Source organism: Nelumbo nucifera, chromosome 7 (genome assembly GCF_055504915.1).
Source record: "Nelumbo nucifera cultivar China Antique chromosome 7, China Antique-T2T, whole genome shotgun sequence".
Taxonomy (NCBI): Eukaryota; Viridiplantae; Streptophyta; class Magnoliopsida; order Proteales; family Nelumbonaceae; genus Nelumbo; species Nelumbo nucifera.
Window position 1 is genome coordinate 466,636 of NC_142655.1, and position 25,891 is coordinate 492,526.

The following is a 25,891-nucleotide window of genomic DNA, read 5'->3' on the forward strand; positions in this document are numbered from 1 at the left end:
TTTGCCATCCATGGTTAAGTCAATTCTCTGTTCTCTTGTAGATGCAGTTCATGGTCAACTCTGTTTGCAATTCTCCAGCAACAGTAGTTATGAATGGCAGTTACAGTCTCTAGTAGCGGTTATAATGTTTGGGGCTTTTCCATCTTTTGCAGACCTCCTCCAACCATACTATTACTGATTCTTTGGGGTCTCTTTTGATAACCTCTCATATCAGTTTCTCTCGTCATTTGTGGTGGATTGGAGATGTACTTGTCTACTTCTGTTAGTGATTTTACTGTTGTTTGGTTGAAGAAGTTCTTTATGTTCTACTTCGATTTATATATTTTGTTATTTTTGAGAAATTGTATTTGGGTTTTTTGATTGGCCTTGTTGGTAATTCTCGGTATCAATTTTTTGAATGAATGAAATATGCTGCCTAAGGGCATTTTCAGAAAAAAAATATTGAAAAGGTACATTATTTAAGAGAATTTAACCAAAGTGAATTTGAGTAAAATACCAGTTGATTGGTTATTATTATTTTTTTGAGGCATAACAGCAAGTTCATTTCAATAAAATTACATCTCATTGGAAATCAACGACCTTACAAAGTCAGGTGTGTCTGACCAGGTCGTAGAGACATTATGGATGAGGGCATGATGCGGTAATTTATGAGCTAAACGTGTCATTTATGCCCCATTTGCTTTTTGGTATGTCAATTACTTGGGTAAATGCACTTACCTTGGTAAGTGTTTCCTAGGAAAGACTTACCCGTGTAAATGCATTTGTCCATATTCTTTTATTTCCCATGTAAATAAGGTAATGACCATCTTAGCTATAAAAATTCCATTATTAAAAGGGGCATTTTTTGTCTCATTTAAGTATTAGCAACTTTCTGCTATATGGGAAAGTTAATTAACCCACACCCAGGAAAATAAACATTTACTGGTCCCCACATAAATTTGAAAAATGAACATGGGTTTCTTGGTCAATAGGAATCAAAATCCCATTGACCAACTTTCCCCCCTCTCAAAATCCACAAAAAGAACACCCCCTTAGTGTAATTTGAGACCACCCAAGGAATCATATGACCAATATTGATAGGCCAGATAGGAGGAGATCATCCCTCGGGGGCCAAGATCTCACTCCTACAGTATATGTTGGTCTTATATCCCCCACCTTGGAGTTTTGCCAACTGTCTAGGAAATGATATTCAAACAATTTATTTCCTAATTTTACCGGTATGGTGTCGGAACGGGATCTGCTCCTCACACATGGGCGCTTCACAGGCACATCCACCGTGCATTAGGAACATCTCCCGTAAATAATAACTTATAAATACGTGAGATGTTCCCAATACATAGCAAGATGTGTGTGAGATCACATGAGGTGCCCTGCGTGAGGAGCAGATCCGGTCTCTATGGCGTCTGGTTAACTTGGAAAACAATATATACATATTGTGACTATCTTACAGATGGTTGACATTTCTTACATCTACTACTCACTCTTTTTAGAGAAACATTTGTTGCCATAGGTCTTACCTGCAAACAAAAATTATAGTAATTGGAAACTGTAAATTTTTCATTCATTTTCTACAACCAAACCTTTAGAAATTAAATTTTTGCCTTTCGGTATACAACTTACCTCATTAATAAAAGCTGGAGAGCGGAGGATTATTTTTGCCATCTGAAAGCTTGCCCAGTCGTCCTTCACTTGTTTGCCAAGAAAATGGATTAAAATGAAGCCACAAAAAAATAGTCAAAGAAAATGACTTCTTCCCTTAGTTTCACTGACAATGGGAAAGAGGAAAAGGGGGAAATCCCTTAAGACAAAAAGAAAGATATGTTTTCTATTTAGCCTCCGTTGTTCTAATGTCTATGTCCTAAAAAAGTAGAAAAGCGAAGGACAACAGCAAAGAGTGAGAAGAAGCACAAAACTTGCCCCATTCTCCCAGAAGAAAACCTTTTTTTTTTTTCTTTCTTCTCTTCTCTCAATCACAAATTGAAACATTGCGCACTATTGCATATATTTTTATCTCCCACCCATAAAATCCACTGTCCACTAACGGATCTCAATCAATTAGATTTTGGATTGGCTAAATCCCTCAAAATCAGCTGAATCAACTTACCAGAACCATCAAACAGACTATATCCCCAACACCAACTGCTTGAAAGATTTGGACGATTAATCCTATCTTGTTACTTGATGCTTCAAAGCATGCGTTAAGCTTTAGACATTATTAAAGAAAACAAGGGCTGAAGCAACTAATACTCTTTTTTTTAAGGAATAGACCGAAGCAAGCATTCAATGCAACATGTTAGATTTATTATTCCACATCCTATTCAAGCAAATAACACTTTCTGTTATGATGAAATAGCCCCTTCTCATTGGGGTTGATGGTAAACCAAGTAGAAACATGAACAAGCCTTTTAACGAAAAAAATAATGTATGTTTACTGCGCCCGATAGATATAAACTATGTAAATGCCACTGTTATCTCACTCGTGCCTGGGAAGAAAGAATAGGCACAAAGATCGCAAGGGATTATCTCCTAAACCACGCATCAAGATTCTGGTGGAGCCTCGAACCTTGTGGGAGTGTCAATACCCATCATACAGCAAAGTCCTGATATTAAGATTATAAGCAACACAATCCCCTGAACACCATGAGCACTAACATTGTTAGATTTCCGACTTGCTTGTTAAATGAGATGACAAAAACATACAAGCATATAGATGTTAAATGAAAACATAAAACCACCAGCCCAGATAAAAGATTCTTACCTTATGTCCAATTGTCATCCAAGTGGGGACCATGTTACTTATTCAGACTTACCAATCTATGAACCCAAATATGAAATTTCTTCAGTAAAAAGTCAGCCCAGCTTGGTAAAAGTAGCTACCACATATAGTTTAGCCTACGAATCCCTAGCCCTTTATATTGCATATACTTGTACGTTTGTCCAATTTAGTGAATACTGATTTAATGCTAATAACATGATAATCTAACCAATTGACTTAATAGTCCTGAAATATTTATTTCTTTTAGACCTTATGTGCGTATACTTGTATATTAAGTTTTTTTATTTTAAAGTGGCACCTTAACTTCATTCAGGTATGGTTCCCTTGTGCCTAAGGTTCCAAGAACCCCTTGCATTTTAGTCACGCTTCTCACTTTCAAATCACTAGATGAAGGCTACAAAAATGAAGCCTCGTCATACTAATCACAATACCAGACCCATTTTGTGGTTATTCATATTGAAAGCTGATTTTTTTAATGCCCTTATGTTGAGTTACTGCTCAACTTCAGGAGTCAGCTTCGAGGGCGACTCAACCTCCTTAGAGAAGAAGAAGATAAGGGATTAACAGGGGAGAATTCTCATGCTGCATTCCATTTCTCAATTCATACTCATAGGCTTAACATGTGAAGCCATGTGCAGTTAGTTATTATCAGGCCTGACGTGGCCTTCTCAGATAAACATACCGGATGGTAGGTTTAGTTGGTGAGGTCGAGTGGGGTAGTGTGGTCCCCGGGGTCTGTCTAGGTTTGTTTGGGTTCTGGTTTGGGGTACACCCAGTGGGTGGACTAGGCAGGGTTCTATCAATTCCCCCTCCCTTGGAAGCCACTTTGTCCTCAAGGTTGATGTGGGGTACAGCTTCTGTAGGTGAGAGTAGGATTCCCATGTGGAATCATCCTTTGGTAAGTTAGTCCATTCCACTAAAACTTCCTGGACTTTCTTCTGTCCATGCTTTACCCATCATTGATCTAGGATCTTGGCGGGCTGAGTAATAAGTTCTCCGTCCTCTGCAAAGTCAGGTAAAGTGGGACTGATGCTGGTTTGAAGACCCACATACTTCTTCAGAAGTGAGACATGAAACACCGGGTGAAGTAAGGAAGATGTTGGTAGTTCCAGTTTGTATGCGACTGCCCCAACTCTAGCAATGATACAAAGTGGCCCAAAGAAGCGGGAAGCCAATTTCTGCCATGCTCTCCTTGCTACTGTCATTTGTATATAAGGCTACAATTTCAAGTACACCATGTCTCCCACCTGAAATTCCACTTGCCTATGGTGTTTATCATAGTAATGCTTCATCTGTTGTTGCAACTTGAGTAGGTGAGCCTTTAGAGATCTCAAGACTTCATCCCTTTCAATGAGCTGGGCATCAACTTCAGCCACAGTAGCTGATCCTTTTTCGAAGGCAGGACTGATGGAGGGTCCCTCCCATATAAGACCCTGAAGGGAGTGGTGCCAATGGAGCTGTGAAAGGTAGTATTATACCAGAATTCTGCCCATGGAAACCACCTTAGCCATTGTCGAGGTTTTTCATTGGTGAAACACCTAAGGTAAGTCTCCAGACATCTATTGACCACCTCTGATTGCCCATTTGACTGAGAATGATAGCCAGTGGTGTAATGCAGGGTCATGCCTTGCAACTTGAAGAACTCCCAAAATCTGCTCATGAAGGTTGGATCCCTATCTGTAATGATGGTCTGAGGTGTGCCATGGAGTTTGGATACCTCATTGGTGAAGGCCCGGGTTACTGTAGATGCAATGTAGGGGTGTGATACGGCCACAAAGTGGGCATACTTCGACAATCTGTCAACTACAACCAGAATAACAAACTTTCTGGCAGATGTAGGCAACCCAGTGATAAAATCCATGGTGATTTTATCCCACACATGTCCTGGTATAGGAATAGGTTGAAGCAACCCAGCCAATGTCTGAGTGTCATATTTATGTTGCTGGCAAGTGGGACAAGCTCTCACATAGTCTGTAATTTTTTGTTTGAGGCCAGGAAAGTGAAAATAAGTAGCTAACCGCTTGTAAGTTCAAAGTATACCTGAGTGTCCTCCTATAGCTGATTCATGAAAAAGTTGAATGAGGGCTGTCTGATGCACTGAGTTTGGGTCCTGCTGTAACTGTGCTCTGATCTGGGCTAAAGTGGGGTCTACTTGGGCCTCTTCCTTAAGCTGCTCGGCTAAGGGGAAGGTGGGCCGAGAAGCCTGTAGTGTCTTCAGTTCATGGGTACGAGACTAGGCATCTGCAACTGAATTTGAGGAACCCGTTTTGTACTCTATTTGGTAATTGAAACCCAATAGTTTATAGACTCACTTCTGTTGTGTTGGGTCCAACAGGTGCTGGTCTAACAAATGTTTCAGCTTCTCTGATCTGTTCTAATGATGAATTGCCAACCCAGCAAATAAGGTCTCCACTTGTGGACTGCCATGACAAGTGCCATAAGTTTCTTCTCATAAACTGACTTAGATGGACAAATGCTTGCTGTAGTAAGCTAGGGGGTGCCCCCGTTGCATCAAGACTGCTCCCAGCCCCGTTCTAGACGCGTCACATTCAATTTCAAAGGGAAGAGTGAAGTCTGGCAGCACAAGTGTTGGAGGTGAAGTGACAGCCTTCTTAAGGCTCTCAAAGGCCTGTTGAGCTTCTTCTGTCCAAATAAACCCATCTTTTTTGAGCAGCTGGGTTAGTGGGCCAGCTAGGGAACCATACCCCTTAATAAACCTTCTGTAGTAACCCGTGAGACCCAAAAACCCTCTCAGCCCCTTCACTGTGGTGGGTCTAGGCCAATATATCATGCAACTGATTTTGTCCGGGTCAGCCATCACCTTTCCCGCCTTCACAATGTGGCCCAAGTAGTGGACCTGATCCTGGCCAAAGACACACTTGCTGGGCTTGGCATATAGTTTGCGGGCTTGAAGAATTCCCTAGGTGATCCTTAAGTGTTCTAGATGAGTGGCCCAATCAGCACTGTAGACGAGTATGCCATCAAAGAAAACTAGTATAAATCGTCTCAGAAAAGGCCTGAAAATGTCATTCATCAGGGATTGGAATGTAGATGGTGTACTATAGAGGCCAAAAGGCATTACCAAGAACTCGTATGGCCATCATGTGTTCTGAAGGTTATCTTGTGAACATCATTGAGATGCACTCGGATTTGGCGATAACCCAAGCGTAAATCCAGCTTAGAAAACACTGTGGCAGTCCTCAAGTCATCTAGAAGTCTATAATGGGAATTGGAAACCGGTCCTTGATGGTTATTTGGTTGAGGGCCCGGTAATCCACACAGAACCGCCAAGTTCCATCCTTCTTCTTGACTAGTAGGGCTGGTGAAGAATATGGACCTGTGCTAGGCTGAATCAATTTGTGGTCTAGCATCTCTTGGATAATCTTCTCCGGTTCAGTCTTCTGGAAGTGAGGATACCAGTAAGGCCTCACGTTAGCTGGTGGGGCCTCGGGTTTTATAGGAATGCAGTGGTCTTGGGCCTAAATTGGGGGAAGCCCCTTGGGCTGCTCAAACACATCCTAAAACTGCCGCAATAGTTGGTCTAGTTATGGTTTTTGGTTGAAGTCAGTCACCGGTATGATTGGGTCTATCATGATGAAACCCAGTTGCATAAGGATTGGTTGCTGAGCCCATTGGCAGTATTTCAGGTTGGAGTCTTAGGTCCCTATCAGCACCACCCCCGGCTTAATCCCTTGTAACATACACTCCATTCAACTAGAACTCCATGGTGAGGTTGCTTCAGTCACACACTATGCGACCCAATTGTCACAACCATTGCACCCCTAAGATTATGTCTGACCCACTAAACTCTAGGGTGTATAGATCAACTGTCACCCATTTACCTTGTATCTTCAACTTCACCCCCCTTACACAGACCATCACAAGTCAGCTTGTGACCATTAGCCATCTGAACTGAGAAATGTTCAGTGGAGTGCACCACCAGGCCCATTTGTTTTTCCAGCCCAATATTAATAAAGTTTAAGGTGCTTCCACCATCAATTAGTACAATAACAGCCTGACCCATCAAGAGCCCCTCTACCTTCATGGTTTGGGTTGAATTTCGGCCCATGAGGGCCTGAAGAGAAATTTCTGGGGTCTCCAGCCCAATAGGGGCCATATCATCAGGTTCAATGGACAAACCTTCTTCCACGTGGTCCATCTCTTCGAGGGGGTTGCCTGTTTGCAGAAAGTAGACTTTCTGGACCTTACAATGATGACCCGGTGCGAACTTCTCCTCGCAGTTGTAGCACAATCCCTTCTTGTGCCAAGCCTGCATCTCGGCCTAGGTCAACTGTTTGAAGGGCATACTACTTGGGCCCACTATTCTTCACCACTGGAACTTCTACCTGAACTGACAGGGTTTTTAAGAGAGGGCCAGGACACCACTTTACCCTCTTAAGCCGGTCGAGCTTCTCTTCTTGAATACAAGCGAGGGTAGCTGTCGCAGACAATGTCGAGGGTCACCAAGCTCTGACCTCCAGACGGATGTCTTCCCGAAGGCCTCCTACAAAGCTTCCGATCAGGGCCTTCTCAGTCCAACTGGTGACGCGGGTCAACAGCTTCTTGAACTCCACCAAATATTCCCGAACGCTGTTGGTCAGCTTCATCTTGGACAAAGCTTCATCAAATTCAACATAGGTAGACGATCCAAACCTCACGCACAACTCCTCTGTAAAGGCAGGCTAGGTAACATGTGGGGATGGGAGTTCTTGTACCACTGGAACCGTGATATGGCCTCACCTTCCAGGTAGATGGAGGCGATGGTGACCCTCTGGTATGTCGATATCTCGTGGAACTCAAAATATCTTTCATCCATGAAGATCCAAGTCACCAGATCCTCATCAGAAAAGGTTGGGAAGTGTAGTCACATAACTCTCTCCGAACACCCCCCACTCCAGTGGAGAAAGAGATAAGAAAGAGAAAAAAGAGAGAAGAGAAGAAATAGAGGAGGGAATTTGAAGTTCGGCTAATTGAGGTGTAAGGATAGGCTTACACAGGTATAAATCTTATCCTTTCCTTCCATCTCTTTAAAATTTTATCTATTTCAATCCTTATCTTCTCTCTCACTCTCTCTATAGAGTTCTGTTAGAAGTCAAAGTCTTATTTCAAATTATATATATATATGTGTGTGTGTGTGTGTGTGTGTGTGTGTGTGTGTGTGTATGTATGTATATCTGGCAGATCCCGTCCACCTCAAAGATAACAAAAAAATAATAATAATACTAGGGAGCCTCTGATATGTCGGTGGATTCTATCCACCCCAAAGAATTTTAGTAGGCTAACCCAGTGATGTTAATACACCTAAAATGGGACAGGTGTGCTGGTTTAGCACTTTGCCACCTGTTGCATACCTGAAAAGGGGAACGCATGTATTACTGCTGCAGCCTATATTGCCACTTGTAAATGGCAGGCTTCTAGGTCCCACTGTCAGTGGATCTTATCCACTTAAAAAGGGGACACCACATGTGTTACTGTTGTAAACCTGAGAAGGAGAACAGATGTATTGGTTTTCTATTTGTTGCAGCCAATATTGCCATTTGTAAATGACAGACCCCTAGGACCTACTGTTTCAGTTTGCTGCCAACTGTTACAAAGGGACCCACTATCATATGATGTGGAACTTATCCACTTTAAGAAGATAAATTACATTACCCCCTGAATTAGTTAAGATTCAATCGATGGATCCTATCCACCTCAGTTATAATATATATATATATATATGTAAATAGATAAATAAAATATAATCTGAATTCCCACTATCAAATCAAACTAGTAGGTCCCACTTGTCAGCGGGGCCCACTGTCAAAATATTTAAGTTCAAAACGTTGAAGTGGGCCATGTCCACTATCAAATTAAACTAGTGGGTCCCACCTGTCAGTAAGGCCCACTGTCAAAATATTTAAGTTTAAAATCTTAAAGTGGGCCATGCCCACTAACAAATCAACCTAGTGGGTTCCACCTGTCAATGGGGCCCACTGTCAAAATATTTAATTTTAAAACATTAAATCAAACTAGTGGGTCCCACCTGTCAATGAGACCCACTATCAAAATATTTAAGTTTAAAATCTTAAAGTGGGCCACACCCACTAACAAATCAACCTAGTGGGTCCCACCTATCAGCAGGGCCCATTGTCAAAATGTTTAAGTTTAAAACATTAAAGTGGGTCATGCCCACTATCAAATCAAACTAGTGGGTCCCACCTGTCAGCGAGGCCCATTGTCAAAATATTTAAGTTCAAAACATTAAAGTGGGCCATGCCCACTAGCAAATCAAGCTAGTGGGTTCCACTTGTTAGCGGGCCCACTGTCAAAATATTTAAGTTTAAAATATTAAGGTGGGTCATGCTCACCACCAAATCAGTATAGTGGGTCCCACTTTTTACCAATTAACGGGACTCACTGTTAAGATGTATAAGTTTAAATACATAAGTACCCAATGGTGTATGGGTCCCATGACCTATCTACCAATTGTGGGGCCCACTCATGGGTATAACCCGCTAAGAGTCCAAGCTGATGGGACTGCTTATACCTGTTTTTGGGTTTAACCCTTACAAAGTAGCTCTTTCAGATAAAATCAAAATCAAAGGGTATTTCCTTCAAGGAATATAATTAAGGGGTTTTAGCAGACATAGTGCATACTTATACACCCTGAATAGGGAAACCCTAATTCTACTCAAGTTCTTTTTTTTATGAATTATGATCAAAATAGAGAAAAACTGTTGATGCAGTCACAGGGAGAGAAAAAATCCCATAACAAGAGAATTACAAGCATGATGTCAATTGCACCATGTACAATTTCTTGTTGCATTGTGATCTCTTATAAGTTGTACCCAAGGCAATACCTCTTTCTCCTTCAAAGTAATTTTTTATATTTTTATCTTGAGTCCGCTTGAACAATGTATTAAAGGTAATTAGGGTCATTTATATCCAAGTCCTAGTTTTGCCAATTCGAATTTATGGAGGGGATGTACCATTCATATGGTAATGAAAATTTATTAGTGGAACAAATTGATGAATTTTCTTCTAGATTACTATATAGCATGGACACTTTTAAAATATGCAAAATGAAATAATTTAACAAATAATACTAAAAAATTCTGCACATATTAGAAACTTAATTATAAATGTATGGTAAACTTAATTATGGAAAGACACATCTTTGAGAAATGACGTTTAGCTTCAAAAACTAGATACAAACATATTACATGGGATACCCATACTCGTATTCAAGTCCAGGATTTGAGGAAATGGAGAATATCCCTGTTTCCCGTATCCATGCCTATGTCCATATTTGGGCATCATGGAGTTTAAGTTGAACAAAATAAGTTCTGTCTCACAATAGATCAAGAAATGGACTCAGCTGAAATATCTAGAAATCAGAGTGTGACAAAGAATGGCCAAGGGTTGCATAATTTAAATAATACAAAGGAGTATTGTATGTGTTGGCGAGAAAATCATATGCATGAACTTCATCAAAAACTTATGACAAAGTTATCACTTGTAAAGTGAGGACTGGTTCAGAGTTAGTAGCTAGAACTAGAAGTGAAAGTATGTCTCAAATCATTTGGAACAGGATTTTTTTTTGTTATACCCTTGACAGAAGCTCAAATTGACCCACTAGTAGATTGGTTCCTGTTCAACTGGACACAGTCCAGTTTTGAGACATTGATGGCCATTACCATTACTGATCCCAACTATCTAGGATCTTGGGAGGGGTTGACTGGATACAGGCCTAACCTTCAACATTTTTTGGAATGAAGAGGACATTCTCGGACTAAAACCCACATTCTCATGCTTGTCAGCCGGAGATTTTACCATTTGCACCCAGCAATGGTCCCTAGATTTAAGACATTAATAAAGACATATTTTTGACCTCTGACATTTTTTGGTATCCTTTTTCCAGTGATGTTACCTTTAGAAGCTCTGAAAGGTTTTTATTAACAGAAAATGCCCCAATATTAATCATCATTTAAAAAAGGAGATACATGGAAAACTCAGCCCCATCCCCACCATGTCCCAGGGGCTCATCAAGACAATGCCATTTGGATAATAGGCCAAAAGTAAAACACAAACAGGAGAATGCTTACCTACTATTCTAGGGCTAAAATTAGGTAGCCAAGGAATAAAAAGGCCAGACATTCGGTGTTTAGAATTCCCTACTCAATCTGACAACTAGGCCCCATTCATTTTTCGATAAATTGGGGGGGGTGGGGGCGAAAGTTGTGGGCCCCACAGAAAATAACTTTTCCAGTGTCCACTTTTCAGTAAGTTGTGGGTCCCACAGTAAATAACTTTTCCCTGGGTAAGTGATACCCCTCCCAGGTGGACAAATAACTTTCCCACCTGGGGGAAAGGATGGACATCATGGGACAAAATTGCCCCTTATAATTGCATTCTATGGGTAAAAATGGTCAAAGGAACACTTACCTGGGAAACAAAAGAACACAGATAAACGCATGTGTTTCCGAAGTGCATTTAGTCAAGTAAAAGGTGTAGTGATACAGTAGACCAGACCTGATAATATTAATTATGTGTGGTCCTATGAGTTCAGCCTTTTGTTACTTATTTTTTGGCTTTATGCTTACTTTCTTGTACTGTTATAGGTAGCAGGGCATTTTTGTCCTTACCAGAAAACAAATGGGGCCTTAAAGTAATGCCAAATTTACACAGATGAGGAAAGTAATCGATCATGAAGGAATAGGATCTCTTAGAATGACGGACCATAGGTTTGTCATATATTTTCTCTTCGACTAATTACCTCCCCAGTCATCATTTGGATAACAATACCACATCAAACAAAGCCCTACAATTATTTCCAGAATGTAAGAAAAGGCAGAGAAAGTAACTTTTTTTTGACAAGTAGGCAGAGAAAGTAACTTACAACTAGAACACCCTCTATAAGTGAGGATATAGTCTGGCAAACTCCATCACAAGCAGTTGAGTTAGCTGAACCGTTTCCTCCAGCACCTTCTGCAAGAAATCTTTCCAATACCTTGTAAGATGGATATCTAATTGATCTGTATGGATCTGAAGCATAAAGAACTGTATACTTTGCACCAGACTGCTCAACGGAACTGATAAGCTCAGAGAAAATTTCTCCTGCAGACCAACAACAACCAAAATCAGCATCTTGTGGTGGAATGAAAAGCATCTGCATAAGGATTTTCATATTAGCATTCCTTCTCAATCCCATACAAGGATTTTCAGAATATACCTTCTGAAGGGATATGGTCAAGATTCTCCAAGGACTGGGAGCCTCCATTACAGAAAAAAATCATATCAGTTTCCCCCTCTGGCCTATTTTTCATTCTGAAAGCCACATAATCCTGTTTTTGAATAAAAAAGAAAACAGGAAAGAAAAGAGAGAAAATATCACAATAGGCCTTAAAAATTGATATTCAGCTCATTCTGAATCATAAAATTTTGTCCAAGTTAAATTACATTAAGTGAGGGAAGATCTGCAACTTTCTTAAAATCACCACCATCTACAGAACATGACCCCAGGAAGGTAATGTCACTGACTCGTAGGTCATTCCCACAACTTTCTGTAAACCCTGAGATAAGAGATTTTTCCATTGGCTCTTCCTCCTCTGATGCTACAATATATGGGAATGCCATGGAAAAATTGGACCTTGTGAATGACACCTGCTTAATAAAAAAAGAAGAGTTCAAGTAACAGAATTTACTGAGCCTCAGTGATAATTGCAGAGAACCTGAATCTCAGACTCATGACTAAGAAACGGGTTTAAATGAACTGAAACATTGGCATTTACCTTCAGCAGGTCTAAAAGAGCAGAGTCTGCAATTTTGTTTCTGGAAATATCTGAAGATTGCAACTACAAGCAAGAAAAGTATATTATAATATTAGTCCAATGTGGATAATATTTAGGGAAAATGAACTGAAACATTGGCATTTACCTTCAGCAGGTCTAAAAGATTAGAATTTCATTGAAAATTTTGAAATTTTCATATTTTGCTCCAATGTGGATAATATTTAGGGAAAAACATGGACAAGTACAAAAGATAATGAAGAAAAATTTTCCAAACAAGAGAAAAAAGATCTGTCCTCCAACATGAACTGCTCATTCAGGCAAATACCTAGCTTGGAAAATGGTCTGGCTGATTTCTACAAGGAGCAAGGTAACAAGGCAAAAATTGGAATAGGGAGCACCAGGCTAGAGATAAACATGTCACTTGGTGTTTTATTCCATGAGAATGCAGTTGTTAGATTTGAGCTCTTTTTTACTTGGTGGTTTATTCCAACTTACCCCTAGTAAGTTGACTACTAGAAACATAAAGAAAAGATTGTAGGCCGAGGCCTAATAACAATAAAATGAAAACAAAGGCTCAATACAACTTGTCAATGCTCCCTCTCAACTGGGAATAGAGTTGATCATTGCTGTTAGAGCTAGCCGAAAAAGGGTAGATTAGTCATTTTATTTCTGTTAAGTTATGTGCTTATGTGGCAGTTTTAATAGAGACTTCCTGTCCCATACTTAAGTGGGGGGCAGTTTAGTCTTTGTACAACTAATTAGAGGCTAATTCATATTAGGGTCGACTGAAGGGTTTATGCTATCAGATTCGACTGTTCCTTTTCTTCTTCTTCTTCTTCTTCTTCTTCTTCCTCTGGTTCGAACTGCTGAAGCCACTGAGATAACATGGTATCACAACAGGACGTTGCTCTTTAAATCTCTGCTCATGACTGCTGCTCCTTTCTGTTCGTGACTTTTTTTTCTTCTCTCTGGACTGCAAATGGAGAACACAGACTCGACCTAGGTCTGAGAACACTTCGGCCTCTCTTTCTCTGCTCAGAACTTGATTGCCTTTCAAGAGAATAACTCTAGAAATAAGTGGATGATCGACTGAAGCTCTCCATCAAGGTTGGTTATCCTTTTTTTTGTGTCGTTGGTGTTTCTGGGTTGGAAAACCCTCAAAAATCTGCTCAGACTGATCAGAACTTAAAGAACTACGTTATTTGTAGCTTTGGTTCTTGGCAAAAGGCCCAAGAACAGGCTGTGTTTACAGTGACCGAATGGTGTATTACTGTAGTGGTTGTAGTTGATGTCTTTGGACTGGTAGTGACCTTAAAAAAAAAGGGTCAGACAGACCTGTACCATGTGGGACAGAGATGGTTGTGTGGTGATGCTTTTGATGCTCACCCTTTATTGAGCAGCCTCAAGAGGGCTTGTATGTGGTTAGTAAATTGCTGAATTACTGTAGTGGTGATTTATGGCTCTGTGTAATCAGTAGTGGTGTGAGCAAGAACAAAAGTTGTTTTTTTTTTTTGGGCTGGAAGGAATGGCCGAATTGCCTACATCAATTTTCTGCCTTGTTGGTGTTGTCTGAATGTTGGTTTACCTTTTGTTCTTAATCTGGATGGTAGTTTGTGCACAGTGGTGACTGATTGTGACTTGTTGTGAACCTACCACCTGAGTTTAGAGACTGCTGTAGTGTTGCCTTGGCTGCTGTAGTATTTGGTTGGTGACTGAGAGTTCAGCATTAGAGATAGCAGTGGGGGAGACATAATGCCAGCAATGGGAGATGGTTCTAGTGATCAGAAACCGAGTGTGATGATCCCCTCCGATTATTTGGGTGTGCAAATGACCTCCATTAAACTTAATGGTGAGAATTATGTGCCATGGGCCAAGTCAGTGGAAGTTTTCCTCAAGGCAAAGAGGAAAGTGAAACACGTGAAGGAAGATAAACCATCAGCCGACTCTCTAGGGTTTGATGACTGGGAACAGGAAGATGCCCAAATCATGACATGGTTATGGAATAGTATGGAACCCAAAATAAGTACCAACTTTATGTTTTTAGATACAGCTAAGAACATATGGGAACATGCCAAGAAGCTTTATTCTGGGCAAGATAATACTACAAGGGTATATCAGCTATATCAGGAGTATTTCGGTCTACATCAAGGGAATAAAACCCTAGTAGAGTACTATGCCAGTATGAAGAACCTCATAAATGAACTCAATGTCTACCATCCCCTCACTCCAGTTGTTAAGGTTCAACAACAACAGAGGGAACAACTAGATGTCACTAGGTTCTTAGTGGGGTTGAAATCATAATATGAACCAGTTAGGGCCCAAATATTGGGAGGCTCTACTTTTCCTACACTTGAGGAAGTTTTTGCACAGCTTCATAGGATTTCTTTGGGATCTACAAAGAATCCCACACAGTCTAACAGATCAGCATTTGTGATAGCCAGAGGAGGCGGACGTGGTACTAGAGGGGGAGGACATGCCTCCCGAGGAGGTCATGGTGGTTCCGTATTTGGCCGTGGTGGTGGTCGTGACTCAGGGGAGGCCGTGGTAAAGGAAAAAGTAACTCTACAAGGAAGTGTACCCATTGTGGCAGGGACGAACATTCGGTGAATTTTTGTTATGATCTCCATGGCCCTCCTTCTACATGGGCTAATCATGCAGTAGCTGGTGGGGTACCTTCTACATCTACATCTGTTTCCGGGAAGGAGATGGTGAGTGTACCGTGCGATGAGTATGAGAGGTTCCTCCAGGCTACTTCACAGCATACTACATCCACCTTGCCCACTCAGGTATAGCTTGTCTGGCATCCAAACCCTCTCCCTGGATTATTGACTCTGGAGCCTCTAATCACATGACCGGGACTCCAGGTGTGTTCTCTTCCCTCTCTGAAACTTCCACATCTCAAACTGTTACCTTGCCAACGGTTCCTCTTCTCCCATCTGTGGTGTTGGTAATGTTGACACAACTTCTCTTTCTTTATCATCTGTTCTATATGTCCCTAAGTTTCCATTCAATCTTATGTCTGTTAGTAAATTAACCAAGACTCTTAATTTCTCTATTACATTTTTCCCTTCCTTTTGTGTTTTTTAGGATCTCAAGACGGGGAAGAAGATTGGTGGGGGGCATGAGGCTGGTGGATTGTATTACCTTGACGGTGGTGGATCGCCAGTTGCACTTCAGACTTCACTCACTCCTCTACAGTGGCATTGTCGATTCGGACATCCATCTCGCAAGGCACTCAAGATACTGGTTCCGTCTTTGAGTCATTTGTTGTCTTTACAGTGTGAGTCGTGTCAGTATGGGAAACATCGTCGGGTTCCCTTCAATCCTAGAGTTGATAGTCGTATGTTGAATCCTTTTGCTTTGGTTCATTCAGATGTTTGGGGTCCGATTAAAATAGAGTCTTATAATGGTTACAAGTATTTTGTCACTTTTATTGATGATTGTTCAAGGATGACATGGATTTATTTAATGAAAGAAAGGAGTGAATTATTTTCCATTTTTCAAAAATTCCATGCTGAAATACGTACACAATTTGGTGCTCCAATCAAAGTTCTTCGTTTAGATAACGGTCGTGAATACTTTCTTACTTCCTTTCAATAGTATTTAGAACAACATGGCATCATTCATCAAACTTCATGTGCATCCACTCCTCAACAAAATGGGGTGGCTGAACAAAAGAACCGTCATCTCCTTGAAACTGCTCGGTCTATTCTTCATCATATGAGTGTTCCTAAACGATTTTGGAGTGATGCTATACTTACTGCGTGTTTCCTTATTAATCGGGTGCCCTCCTTCATTCTTCATGGTCGGTCTCCCTTTTCTATTTTGTTCCCCACCTTGTCTCCCTTTCCATTAACACCCCGCATCTTTGGCTGTGTGTGCTTTGTTCACAATCTGAGTCCTGGGATAGACAAGCTGGATGCACGCTCTATTAAGTGTGTCTTTCTTGGCTACTCTCGGACTCAAAAAGGGTACAAGTGTTACAATCCCATTACTCGAAAGTGCTATGTCTGTCCTGATGTCACCTTTTTTGAGTCTGTCCCCTTCTTTTCAGGACCTGAAGCATCGATGTCTCCACCTTCCTCTTCCTCTTCCAGTTGGGGTTGACCCTTCACCTCCACCAGTGCAGATCCCTAATGAACGACCACCGATCCAGCACATGTATACTCATCGACAGACACCGTCTCCTCCTCCAGCTTCTACCTTGTCTGCGGATCCTGTTGTTGCTCCTGTCCCAGAACCTTCAGGACTTGATCTTCCCATTGCTTTACGAAAAGGTAAACGTACTTGTACCCTCCATACCATTTCCAATTTTGTTTCAGTCTCTCGCCTTTCCGCTTCACATCGCCAATTTGTTTCACTGTTGTCATCTATTTCTATACCTAAGAATGTCCAAGAGGCTCTTAGCTCACCTGGGTGGCGGCAGGCAATGGAGGAGGAACTCTCTGCCCTTCATCATACTCAAACGGGGGAACTCACTACTCTTCCTCCCGGTAAGCATGTTGTGGGTTGTAAATGGGTGTATACTGTTAAATACTTGCCGGATGGTAGTGTGGAGCATCTGAAGGCCAGACTTGTTGCTAAAGGTTATTCACAGTTGTATGGGGTGGGCTATATGGAGACCTTCTCTCCAGTGGCTAAGATTGGCTCTGTCTGTGTCTTAATTTCCCTGGTAGTTATCTATGATTGGCCCTTGTTTCAACTTGACATTAAAAATGCCTTCCTTCATGGTGACCTTATAGAGGAGGTATATATGGAGCAACCACCTGGGTTTGTTGCTTAGGGGGAGGATGGTAAGGTGTGTAGATTGAAAAAGGCAATTTATGGGTTGAAACAATCGCCTCGTGCTTGGTTTGGGAATTTTAGTGAAGTGGTGAAGAATTTTGGAATGAAACAATGCCAAGTTGACCACTCGGTATTCAGCTATGATTTAGAAGCCAGAAAGATTTTATTAGTGGTCTATGTGGATGATATTGTCATAGCTGGTAGTGACAAATTGGGGATCGATAAACTAAAGGTCTTTCTGCAAAACCATTTTCAAACAAAAGACCTTGGGATATTGAAGTATTTCTTGGGTATAGAAGTTGCTAGATCAAAACAAGGTGTAAACAGTTGAAAAACAGTCCACTTGATGTATGGAACTGTTTGAGATTAGATGCAAACCAGAAAAACAAACAAGAGAGGAAGAGAAGAGAGAGTTTGCGGCAATGAGTGTTAGAGAGTAAGAGGTTCGAACATAACCTCTCTCTAACACTCTAAACATCTTATTAATAAGTTAATCTTTGACAATTTATAGAGAGGCCCTTGATTGGGCAGGAAAATACAAAAATAGAACATTATAGAGTATGGGCCCAAAATAAGACCCACAACAGAGAGAAACATAACATAACATGAAATGACAGTCTATGGGCCATTCGGCCCATCTTCTCTACATAAACCTATGCCAAAGAAAATATGTTATTGATCTGCTGGATGAAACAGGACTGTTAGGTGCAAAACCAGCTGAAACTCCCATGGAGCGAAATGCTAAGTTGAGCAGTGATATAGGGGAAATATTTGATGATCCTGAAAGGTATAGACGGTTAGTGGGGAAGCTGAACTATTTGACTATCACGAGACCAGACATCTCGCAGTTAGTGTGGTGAGCCAATTTATGCAGAACCTTCGGATACCTCACTGGAATGCAGTTCTTAGAATTGTAAGGTACCTGAAGGGAGCTCCAGGCTATGGGTTATTATACAAACCAGGAGGAAGACTTGAGGTAATTGGGTATACAGATGCAGATTGGGCATGCTCTGTATCTGATAGAAGATCTACTACAGGTTACTGCACATTTCTTGGAGGAAATCTTGTGACATGGAAGAGTAAGAAGAAAACGGTTGTGGCAAGGAGCAGTGTTGAAGTCGAATACAGAGCCATGGAACACACTACATGTGAATTAGTATAGCTGAGGAATCTCCTACAAGAAATCGGGTTCTCCATGGATAGACCTATGAAATTGTACTGTGACAATCAAGTTGCACTCCACATCTCATCTAACCTTGTTTTTCATGAGAGAACAAAGCACATAGAGATTGATTGCCACTTTGTGAGGGTGAAGGTCCTTACAGGAGAGATAAGCACAGAACATGTGGGCTCAGGTGATCAATGGACAGATTTGTTTACAAAAGGCTTAGGCTCAGGGAGAGTGAACTATATATGTAACAAGCTGGGATTATATGACATATATTCTCCAGCTTAAGGGGGAGTGTTAGAGCTAGCCGAATAAGGGTAGATTAGTCATTTTATTTCTGTTAAGTTATGTGTTTATGTGGCAGTTTTAATAGAGGCTTCCTGTCCCATACTTAAGTGGGGGGCAGTTTAGTCTTTGTATAACTAATTAGAGGCTAATTCATATTAGGGTCGACTGATAGGGTTTATGCTATCAGACTCAACTGTTCCTTTTCTTCTTCTTCTTCCTCTGGTTCGAACTGATGAGGCCACTGAGATAACAATTGCCAACTTTCTTAGATCATGTTCCAACTTGTTTCTAGCAACTCCATTGGTGAAGATGTCATCCAGCTACATCTAAGATGAAATATAAGGTAAACTTACTTTTCTTGAAGACACCCTCTCCCTAATGAAGTGCCTATAGTTGAAGAGTGTGAGAATCCGTCTTTTCTCTCTCTAATCCCTTCTGTTTTTGGTCTTTTCTCCAAGATTTCTACTTGGGCAGCAAGTAACCACTAAAAACTCTAAGGATCAGGCTCCAAGAAGTAGATTGATCAGCCCTTCTACTCTTCCATGTAGCCAGCTGATCTCAAGACTGCATAAAATCCACTTCAAGAAATCTTTAAGTGGCTCTGATACACCAAGTAGCAACCTGTCGGATATAAAAATAAGAGGAAAACAGCAAGAAATCTAAAGAGAAAAGACAAGGAAGTGAGCAGGAAGAGAAAGTGAGAAAGAGAGAAAGAGAGAAGAGAATAGAAAGGGAAAAGGGGAGCCAAAAGTTCTATGGCCACCATACTCATCTCTTATTTATATTAAAGAATTAGGGTATGTATAATGACAAATATACCCCTAGTAAGTCAGCTACTAGAAACATAAGGAAAAGATTGTGAGTCAAGGTCCAATATGACTTGTCAACACAAAGTTAAAAAAAGGCTATGCTGGTGGGATAATACTGAAAGCAGTTGAATTTCAGGTATTTAGTACATGGTCCTGGAAGCAACCAAATTTCAAAGCCAAATGAACTGAAACAGCAAATAGAGAGAAAGTGCAAATGATTGCAGAATAGAGTATCAACCAAGCTCTAAAAAGTGAAATGAAATAATTTGCAAAGCTTCTTACCTCTTTACCAATAAAAACAAGGGCAATATCAACAGGCTGCTGAAGATTCTTTCCCAGGCACTAAAGAAAACATTTCCAGCACAAATGATTAGAGTACCGAAGAAAATTTTTCAATCTGTTTTTTTTTCTCTATTTGAGAAGAAATGTTTAATAAAAAAAAAACTATGGAACAGTATGAATTGTTATTAATACTAATTGAAAAGGAAAATACCAGCAAGTTCGACCAGCTGCCATCAGATAGAACAGATTTAGCTAAATCCTTTGGAGATATGGTCCGATAATTAATGGCTTCCTTGATACCATAGTAAGAGCTGCAGTCACTCATGTTTAAGTAATATCTAATATGAGATATTAACCTATAGTTCCTAATATCCTTTTCAACAACAAGCAACAAAAAGTAACAAATACTAGCACATGCCTATCCAAGTTGAGGGTCCTAAAAGAGCACAGGGGAGGCTGGAGAGTATGTAAGTTGAAGTAGAAGGAGACTTGACAATCCACAATATAGTAGTGGAAGTGGATAGGGAACTTGACAGTGGAATTGATGAAAAAATGATTCCTGTGGCTGACTCCAAATAACTAGGATAAGGCTCCATTTAGTCCTGTTGTGTGTACATGTTGTACACACAAAAAAGCCAGTGTTGGTAAATATAACCATCAGAAGAATCTAGGCAATGTATAGGAGCTAAAAGGCATGCTTAGTGAGAACTGAGAACTAAATTTAGATGTCATGGAAATCCAGAATTTCTAGAAGAAAAGTGCATAACAAAATGTAAGTGTACTGCTCCTTGGTTTAGTTAATGAGCTGACATCATGTAAAATCAATAAATGTTACCAGTATGATAAGAACTAATCTACAAAAAAAAGCAGCATCCTGCACATGTTGATATGTGATCAACTTCCTTTACAAAATCTAAAAGGTAAGTACAAAGGAGAGAAACCTGGATACAAAATAATTTAGTAAATGTCTTTTTTTGATAATTAAATAATTGTATTAAAACCAAATAGAAAAGGGTAAATTCCCCATACAGAAAAGGGAAGGGATAACCCATAAACAAGCTTATAGCCAAAACTCCAACCTATCAAAGATAATAGAACCCCCAACTCATTACAAAATTTGGAGAATTGGATCTCCTTAAATTCTGTAAGGATTACAAAATACAAGAGCATAGTTCTTTCAATATCACTAATCAGATGTTGTAGCTCACACCTCTTTCCTTCAAAATAGCTATCTTATAGCCAAAAATACAGTTTCCTGTTAAAGCTTCTTTTATTTCTCCCCCCAAAAGGGCCCTCAGACCGTTCCATAGGGTCTCATTGCTAAAAACTGTTGGCAAGTTATCTTTTATTGACTTTTAGCATATGGCAATAGAGCCTTTTGATCCAAGACCCCTACTTATGGGAAGCATTCTTAAATAAGATCTTGACAATGGACAATGCGGTCCATGTGCAAGGAAAGAGGTTCATCGGTGTCTTATTTGTGCATATATAGTTCCTACTACTCTATGGTTTGGGCATTTCTTATTTGGGAAATTTTTAGGATGAGCTTAGCTTACTACTTGCAGGCTTGTAGCCTGTCATACTTAATCCTAGACTGAATCATTGACATTATGGAATCTTTTATCTTTTGCATTGTGTTGGAACATTTGGAAGGAATGTGATCATTGTATCTTTAAATGGAAGAGTAACTATGTTTAAAGTAGTGAAACAAGTGAGAATTATCTTCTTTCAGTCTTCTACTGTGAAGAAGTTTAGGGGTATCAATTTCTTTTGCATCGCAAACTGCTTGACAAACAATATGCCTTGCTGTCCAAAAATTGAATAGCAGGTGCAATACAACAGAGCAAAAAGTTAACCAATCTTCCTTAATAATTATCAGAAAACAGCTTTACAATGTATTCCTAGGTCCAGGACAACCCCAGCCTAAAGATTGCCTTGAACTTCCTGATTTAGCTAGACCATCAGCTAGCTCATTATCACCCCTAATTCATCTGAACAAACAACCAGACTTCTTCCCAAAGACTGAGCTTCCCTATCTGATTGAATTTCCATGACACCTTATTTGTTGTCCTTGTACACAGCCAATAGATTGACACTTGACAGTCCTTGTATTACCACCATCAATTTTTGAGAAAAGGTTAAGCAGATTTAATTAAAAAGGCAGAGAGTACATGACTAGATGTACTGCACAGTGAAAAGAAAACCCAAACAGCTAATAAAAAGATTACAATGGGGGAAGCCTATTGCTGTAAAGATTCTCTAGTCTTGCTCCGATTTTAGCTAATCCATCTGCAATATGATTCAGTTCCCTCGGTATCCACAGCAAGTTTGTGTTTAGGTCTTCCAAGGAGTCTCTTGCCTCAGCCAGATAATAACTCAACCTCCAAGGACCCCCCCCCCCCCTCCTTGTCCTTCAGTCACTTAATGGTATTAGATGAATCTCCTACAATAAATAAATTCTGAATGCCCGAGCTTTTTATTATTCTAATTCCAGTAAGAGCAGCCATCACTTCAGACTTAGTTGAGTCAGCATAACCGGTTGGGCCACTGAAAACCCAACAGATATTACCCAGTTCGTCCCTCAAAATACCCCCAATCCCAGCTACACCAGGATTGCCTGCAACACTTCCATCGAAGTTTAAAGTCATCCCTCCTTCGTTAAGAGGCACATGCAGTCTCTGGATTGATTGAGGGTACGTCGGAAGGAGCAAAATTGTTTGGATATTTCTGTTGAGATCATTGAAAGAGAGTCCTTGGAACAGCTCAGAATTAGCAGTCCAGAGATTACAATGAAAGCAGATATCTGAGATCAACTCTTCAAGAGATCTGATTTTGTTGTCGAATAAATGCCTGCTTCTTTCCTCCCAAACTCCCCACAGAACTGTATGTAGCACCGTTTGCCGGTAAACTTTACCTCTTTTGCTCAGGCTTGAACCTTGCCACTGATGAAGAAATTCCTGAATATGCTTTGGAAAAACCCAATTGTAACCAGCCAGGTTTAAGAAAGATACCAAATCTTTTGAGTGAAATTGCAATGGATGAGTAGATGATCAGCTGATTCACCTTCTCTAAGGCATAACAGACAGGTGTGAGAAAAAATATAGGATCTTCCCAAACTTTTTTTTTTCTGAATAAGGTCACAGGTATTTATTTCTATAGGCACACTTCCCAAACAAAGAAATAGACTCTTGATGGAATGTGACTGCACCAAATCTTCTTGAAAGGGAAAGAGGAACTTTGCTCATCTGCAGTTAGAGCCTTCAACATAGATTTGGAAGTAAAATCACCAAGGTCAGGAAGACAAGAGGAGACAGTTGAGTTTTGATCTAAAGAAAGATTGAAGAGTCTAGGGAAAGATTCTGCAAGAGTGGAGTTCCCCTGCCAGAGGTCTTTCCACAATTTTATTTTATTACCATTTCCCGCTTTATATCTAATGAAAATAAGGAACAAAGAATGTAAAGAGACTATACCTTTCCAAGGATTTGAAGTCTTTACCCGGTTCAAACGAAGATTGCTATCCCACCCGTTTGCACTTGTTCCATATTTGCTTGAGATGACAGCTGCCCAAAGAGCATTGGACTCTATAGGGAATCTCCAAAGCCATTTGCTCAAAAGAGAGGTATTTTCTCTTTTAGATGGCCAACTCCCAATCCTCCCTCTTCCTTCAGCTTACTCACTTGGTCCCAACTTACCAAGTGGTTTCTTTTCTCCCCTCCTCGATCCCAAAGAAAGTTTCTTTGGAGTTCCTCTAAGAGGTTTCTCACTTTAAATGGGATTTGGAAAACCGAAAGGTAATAGATTGGTAGATTTGCTAGGGAGGCCTTTAAGAAAATGTGTCTTCCCCCTTTGACAGATAACATTTTTTTTCCAGGAAGCAAGTTTCTTTTCACACTTCTCCACCACCGGCCCCCAAAAGCTTAGGGTTCTTGGGTTACCTCCAAGAGGCATTCCTAAATAGGAAATAGGAAGGTTCTTGGGTTACCACCATCAATTTTGCTCTTAGGGAGTTGCCAAATCCTTCTATGCATATCTAAATACGCACAGTGTCAGGCTGTCGGATGGGGCCCACCTCATAAAGCCAGAAGCCGCTACGTGAAAGCCCTCCCAAGTGGGCACTGGGCACTAGGATTCATGACATTCCAGATCAACAACTTCTAAGTGCTGTGTTTGGATAAGCTTCAAGATTTTAGGTTTTGGAACATAAAAGTGTTTTGGTTTCAGATTTCTATGTTTTTAAAAGTAACTGTTACCAAACACTCAAAACAGGTTTTGGTTCATTTTTTGTTTCCCACAGCCCAAAGTTCAAAAGCAAAAGCATTTTCAAACAGACCACCAATTGGAATAAGGTGTGATTCTAGAAGTACTTTACCCCAAAATTAACCTTTGAAGTGCATTGAGAGGATAAATGTTCAACACTTTCCTAGGTAGTTCAAACATGGCAGCATTTGGAAGGAGGAGCTAAACAAGAAATGATTAGAACTATCAGAGAATAAAAGAATATCAATAATTAGCTATTAACTAAGGAAATAGATAATTGAAGCCATATACCCTTTGATAATCTAAGCAACAGAAAAATATGCTCCACTCAAAGGAGATAAAGTATCCACCTAACAACAAGGAAAATACATTCTATTAAGGATCTTTTCCACAAGACAAAACAATGGAACAACAGGGTCATCACCAACCTAAAGGAATCCTTGAGAGCATAATGGAATTAAAAATTGGAATGTGGAAACGTTACTAAAAATAAGAAGAAATAAACATACTCATAATGGTGTGGAAACCAGAGAAATGCAGGGGAAGTGGATAGCGAGGTTGACCCAAGTGCAACTTGAGCCCCAAGAAGCGAAAATACCAGTAAAGCCTCCACTAATGTTTTCATCTTTCCCTGAATAGAATTCTGCGGACAATAGGCCAATGTCAAACGGAAACCAATAAGCTAATTTAAACATCAATAACAAAAGGTAGCCCCGCGCAAAATTACAAAATCACGGAATCGTGGAGGGAAAGAAAATGCAGATTCCGATTCCGATAATCAGGTTCCAGAAATCCATACATAAAGGCAAGATCGGTAGAACAAGTAAAACAGATATATAGCAATTAAACCGTCCACAACTCCAATTGACCCCTTAGTACAGATTATTACTATGGAGTACTCATAAAACAGAACCTGGAAAATAAATGCAGAGAGTGGATGCATCAGAACCAACAAGAGTTACTGAGCACGGATATATCAAATGTTCGAAGTGATCATCAAGAAGAATAACGAGCTTAATGAGCAATCACGAGAATTGCGAGCGATAAATAAAGGATCGAGAAAACGAGAATGAAGAGCTGAATACTGAAATTTCTTCAAGCTTTGCCTGAAGAGTAACTGAAATTTGTTAGTTAGGATTCCAAGATGCAGGATGGATCGATATATGTTGATAATAATGGAATTCAATCCCTTCAGATGGAACGAATCAAGGAGAAGAGTACCCCGCTCATTTCGTTCATTTGTTGAGTCGTTCGTTCGTTCGTTCCTTCGTTCCTGTCGTCGCAGTGACGGACCATGACAGTGCAACGGCAACCGTCCACACGATGCTCCCACAGCTCCACAGCTCCTGTTCTTAGTTGAAGGGTCCGAACCAAAACGGAGCCGGAGCGGACGGTCGGACCGGAAAAACCAGTAATAATTCAGGCCCCGGTTCCGGTTATACTGTAAACCGCTAAAACACAAAAACCTGTTGAAAAGGTCAGAGAACCGCTGCAATCGAACTGCTAAACCGTTCGACCCAAGCAACGGTTTGCAGGTTATATATTTGATTTTTGCTGTTTAAAAATACAATAAAAACAAAAAAAAAAAGGCTCCCATATCCCCGAGCCCAGTTCATTCGTAAGGTAGGGTTAGAACGAAAACCCAGCTCTCAACCTTCATACCCCCGATGACCTGCAGCGGCCACGACCTACGGAGATGAGGCTTCATCTACGATGGTTTTGTAGTGGCTGCAAGCAGTTTGTAAGCTGTAAG

General features: G+C 40.4%; 1 protein-coding gene across 1 annotated transcript; it reads right to left on the reverse strand.

Annotated features, from left to right (window-relative positions):
* Positions 1-2,229: 2,229 nt before the first annotated feature.
* Positions 2,230-25,514, reverse strand: LOC104597717 (uncharacterized). The gene is made up of 9 exons (XM_010259433.3): positions 25,360-25,514; positions 24,648-24,781; positions 20,093-20,192; positions 19,882-19,941; positions 12,550-12,612; positions 12,218-12,421; positions 11,991-12,102; positions 11,658-11,875; positions 2,230-2,631 (listed from the first exon to the last, which is right to left on the reverse strand). Exons 1-9 carry the CDS (start codon positions 25,432-25,434, stop codon positions 2,539-2,541), a joined length of 1,059 nt encoding a protein of 352 aa, XP_010257735.1. The 5' UTR covers positions 25,435-25,514; the 3' UTR covers positions 2,230-2,538.
* Between the last annotated feature and the right edge of the window lie 377 nt (positions 25,515-25,891).

Excerpts from the sequence above, each read along its gene's own strand:
- LOC104597717 (XM_010259433.3), bottom strand. The coding sequence starts at position 25,434 with ATGGTCCGTCACTGCGACGACAGGAACGAAGGAACGAACGAACGAACG. Across the intron at positions 12,613-19,881 it reads TTGTTTTTATTGGTAAAGAG|TTGCAATCTTCAGATATTTC; the intron begins GTAAGAAGCTTT and ends TCTTGCTTGTAG. Across the intron at positions 11,876-11,990 it reads TGACCATATCCCTTCAGAAG|GAGAAATTTTCTCTGAGCTT; the intron begins GTATATTCTGAA and ends GTTGGTCTGCAG.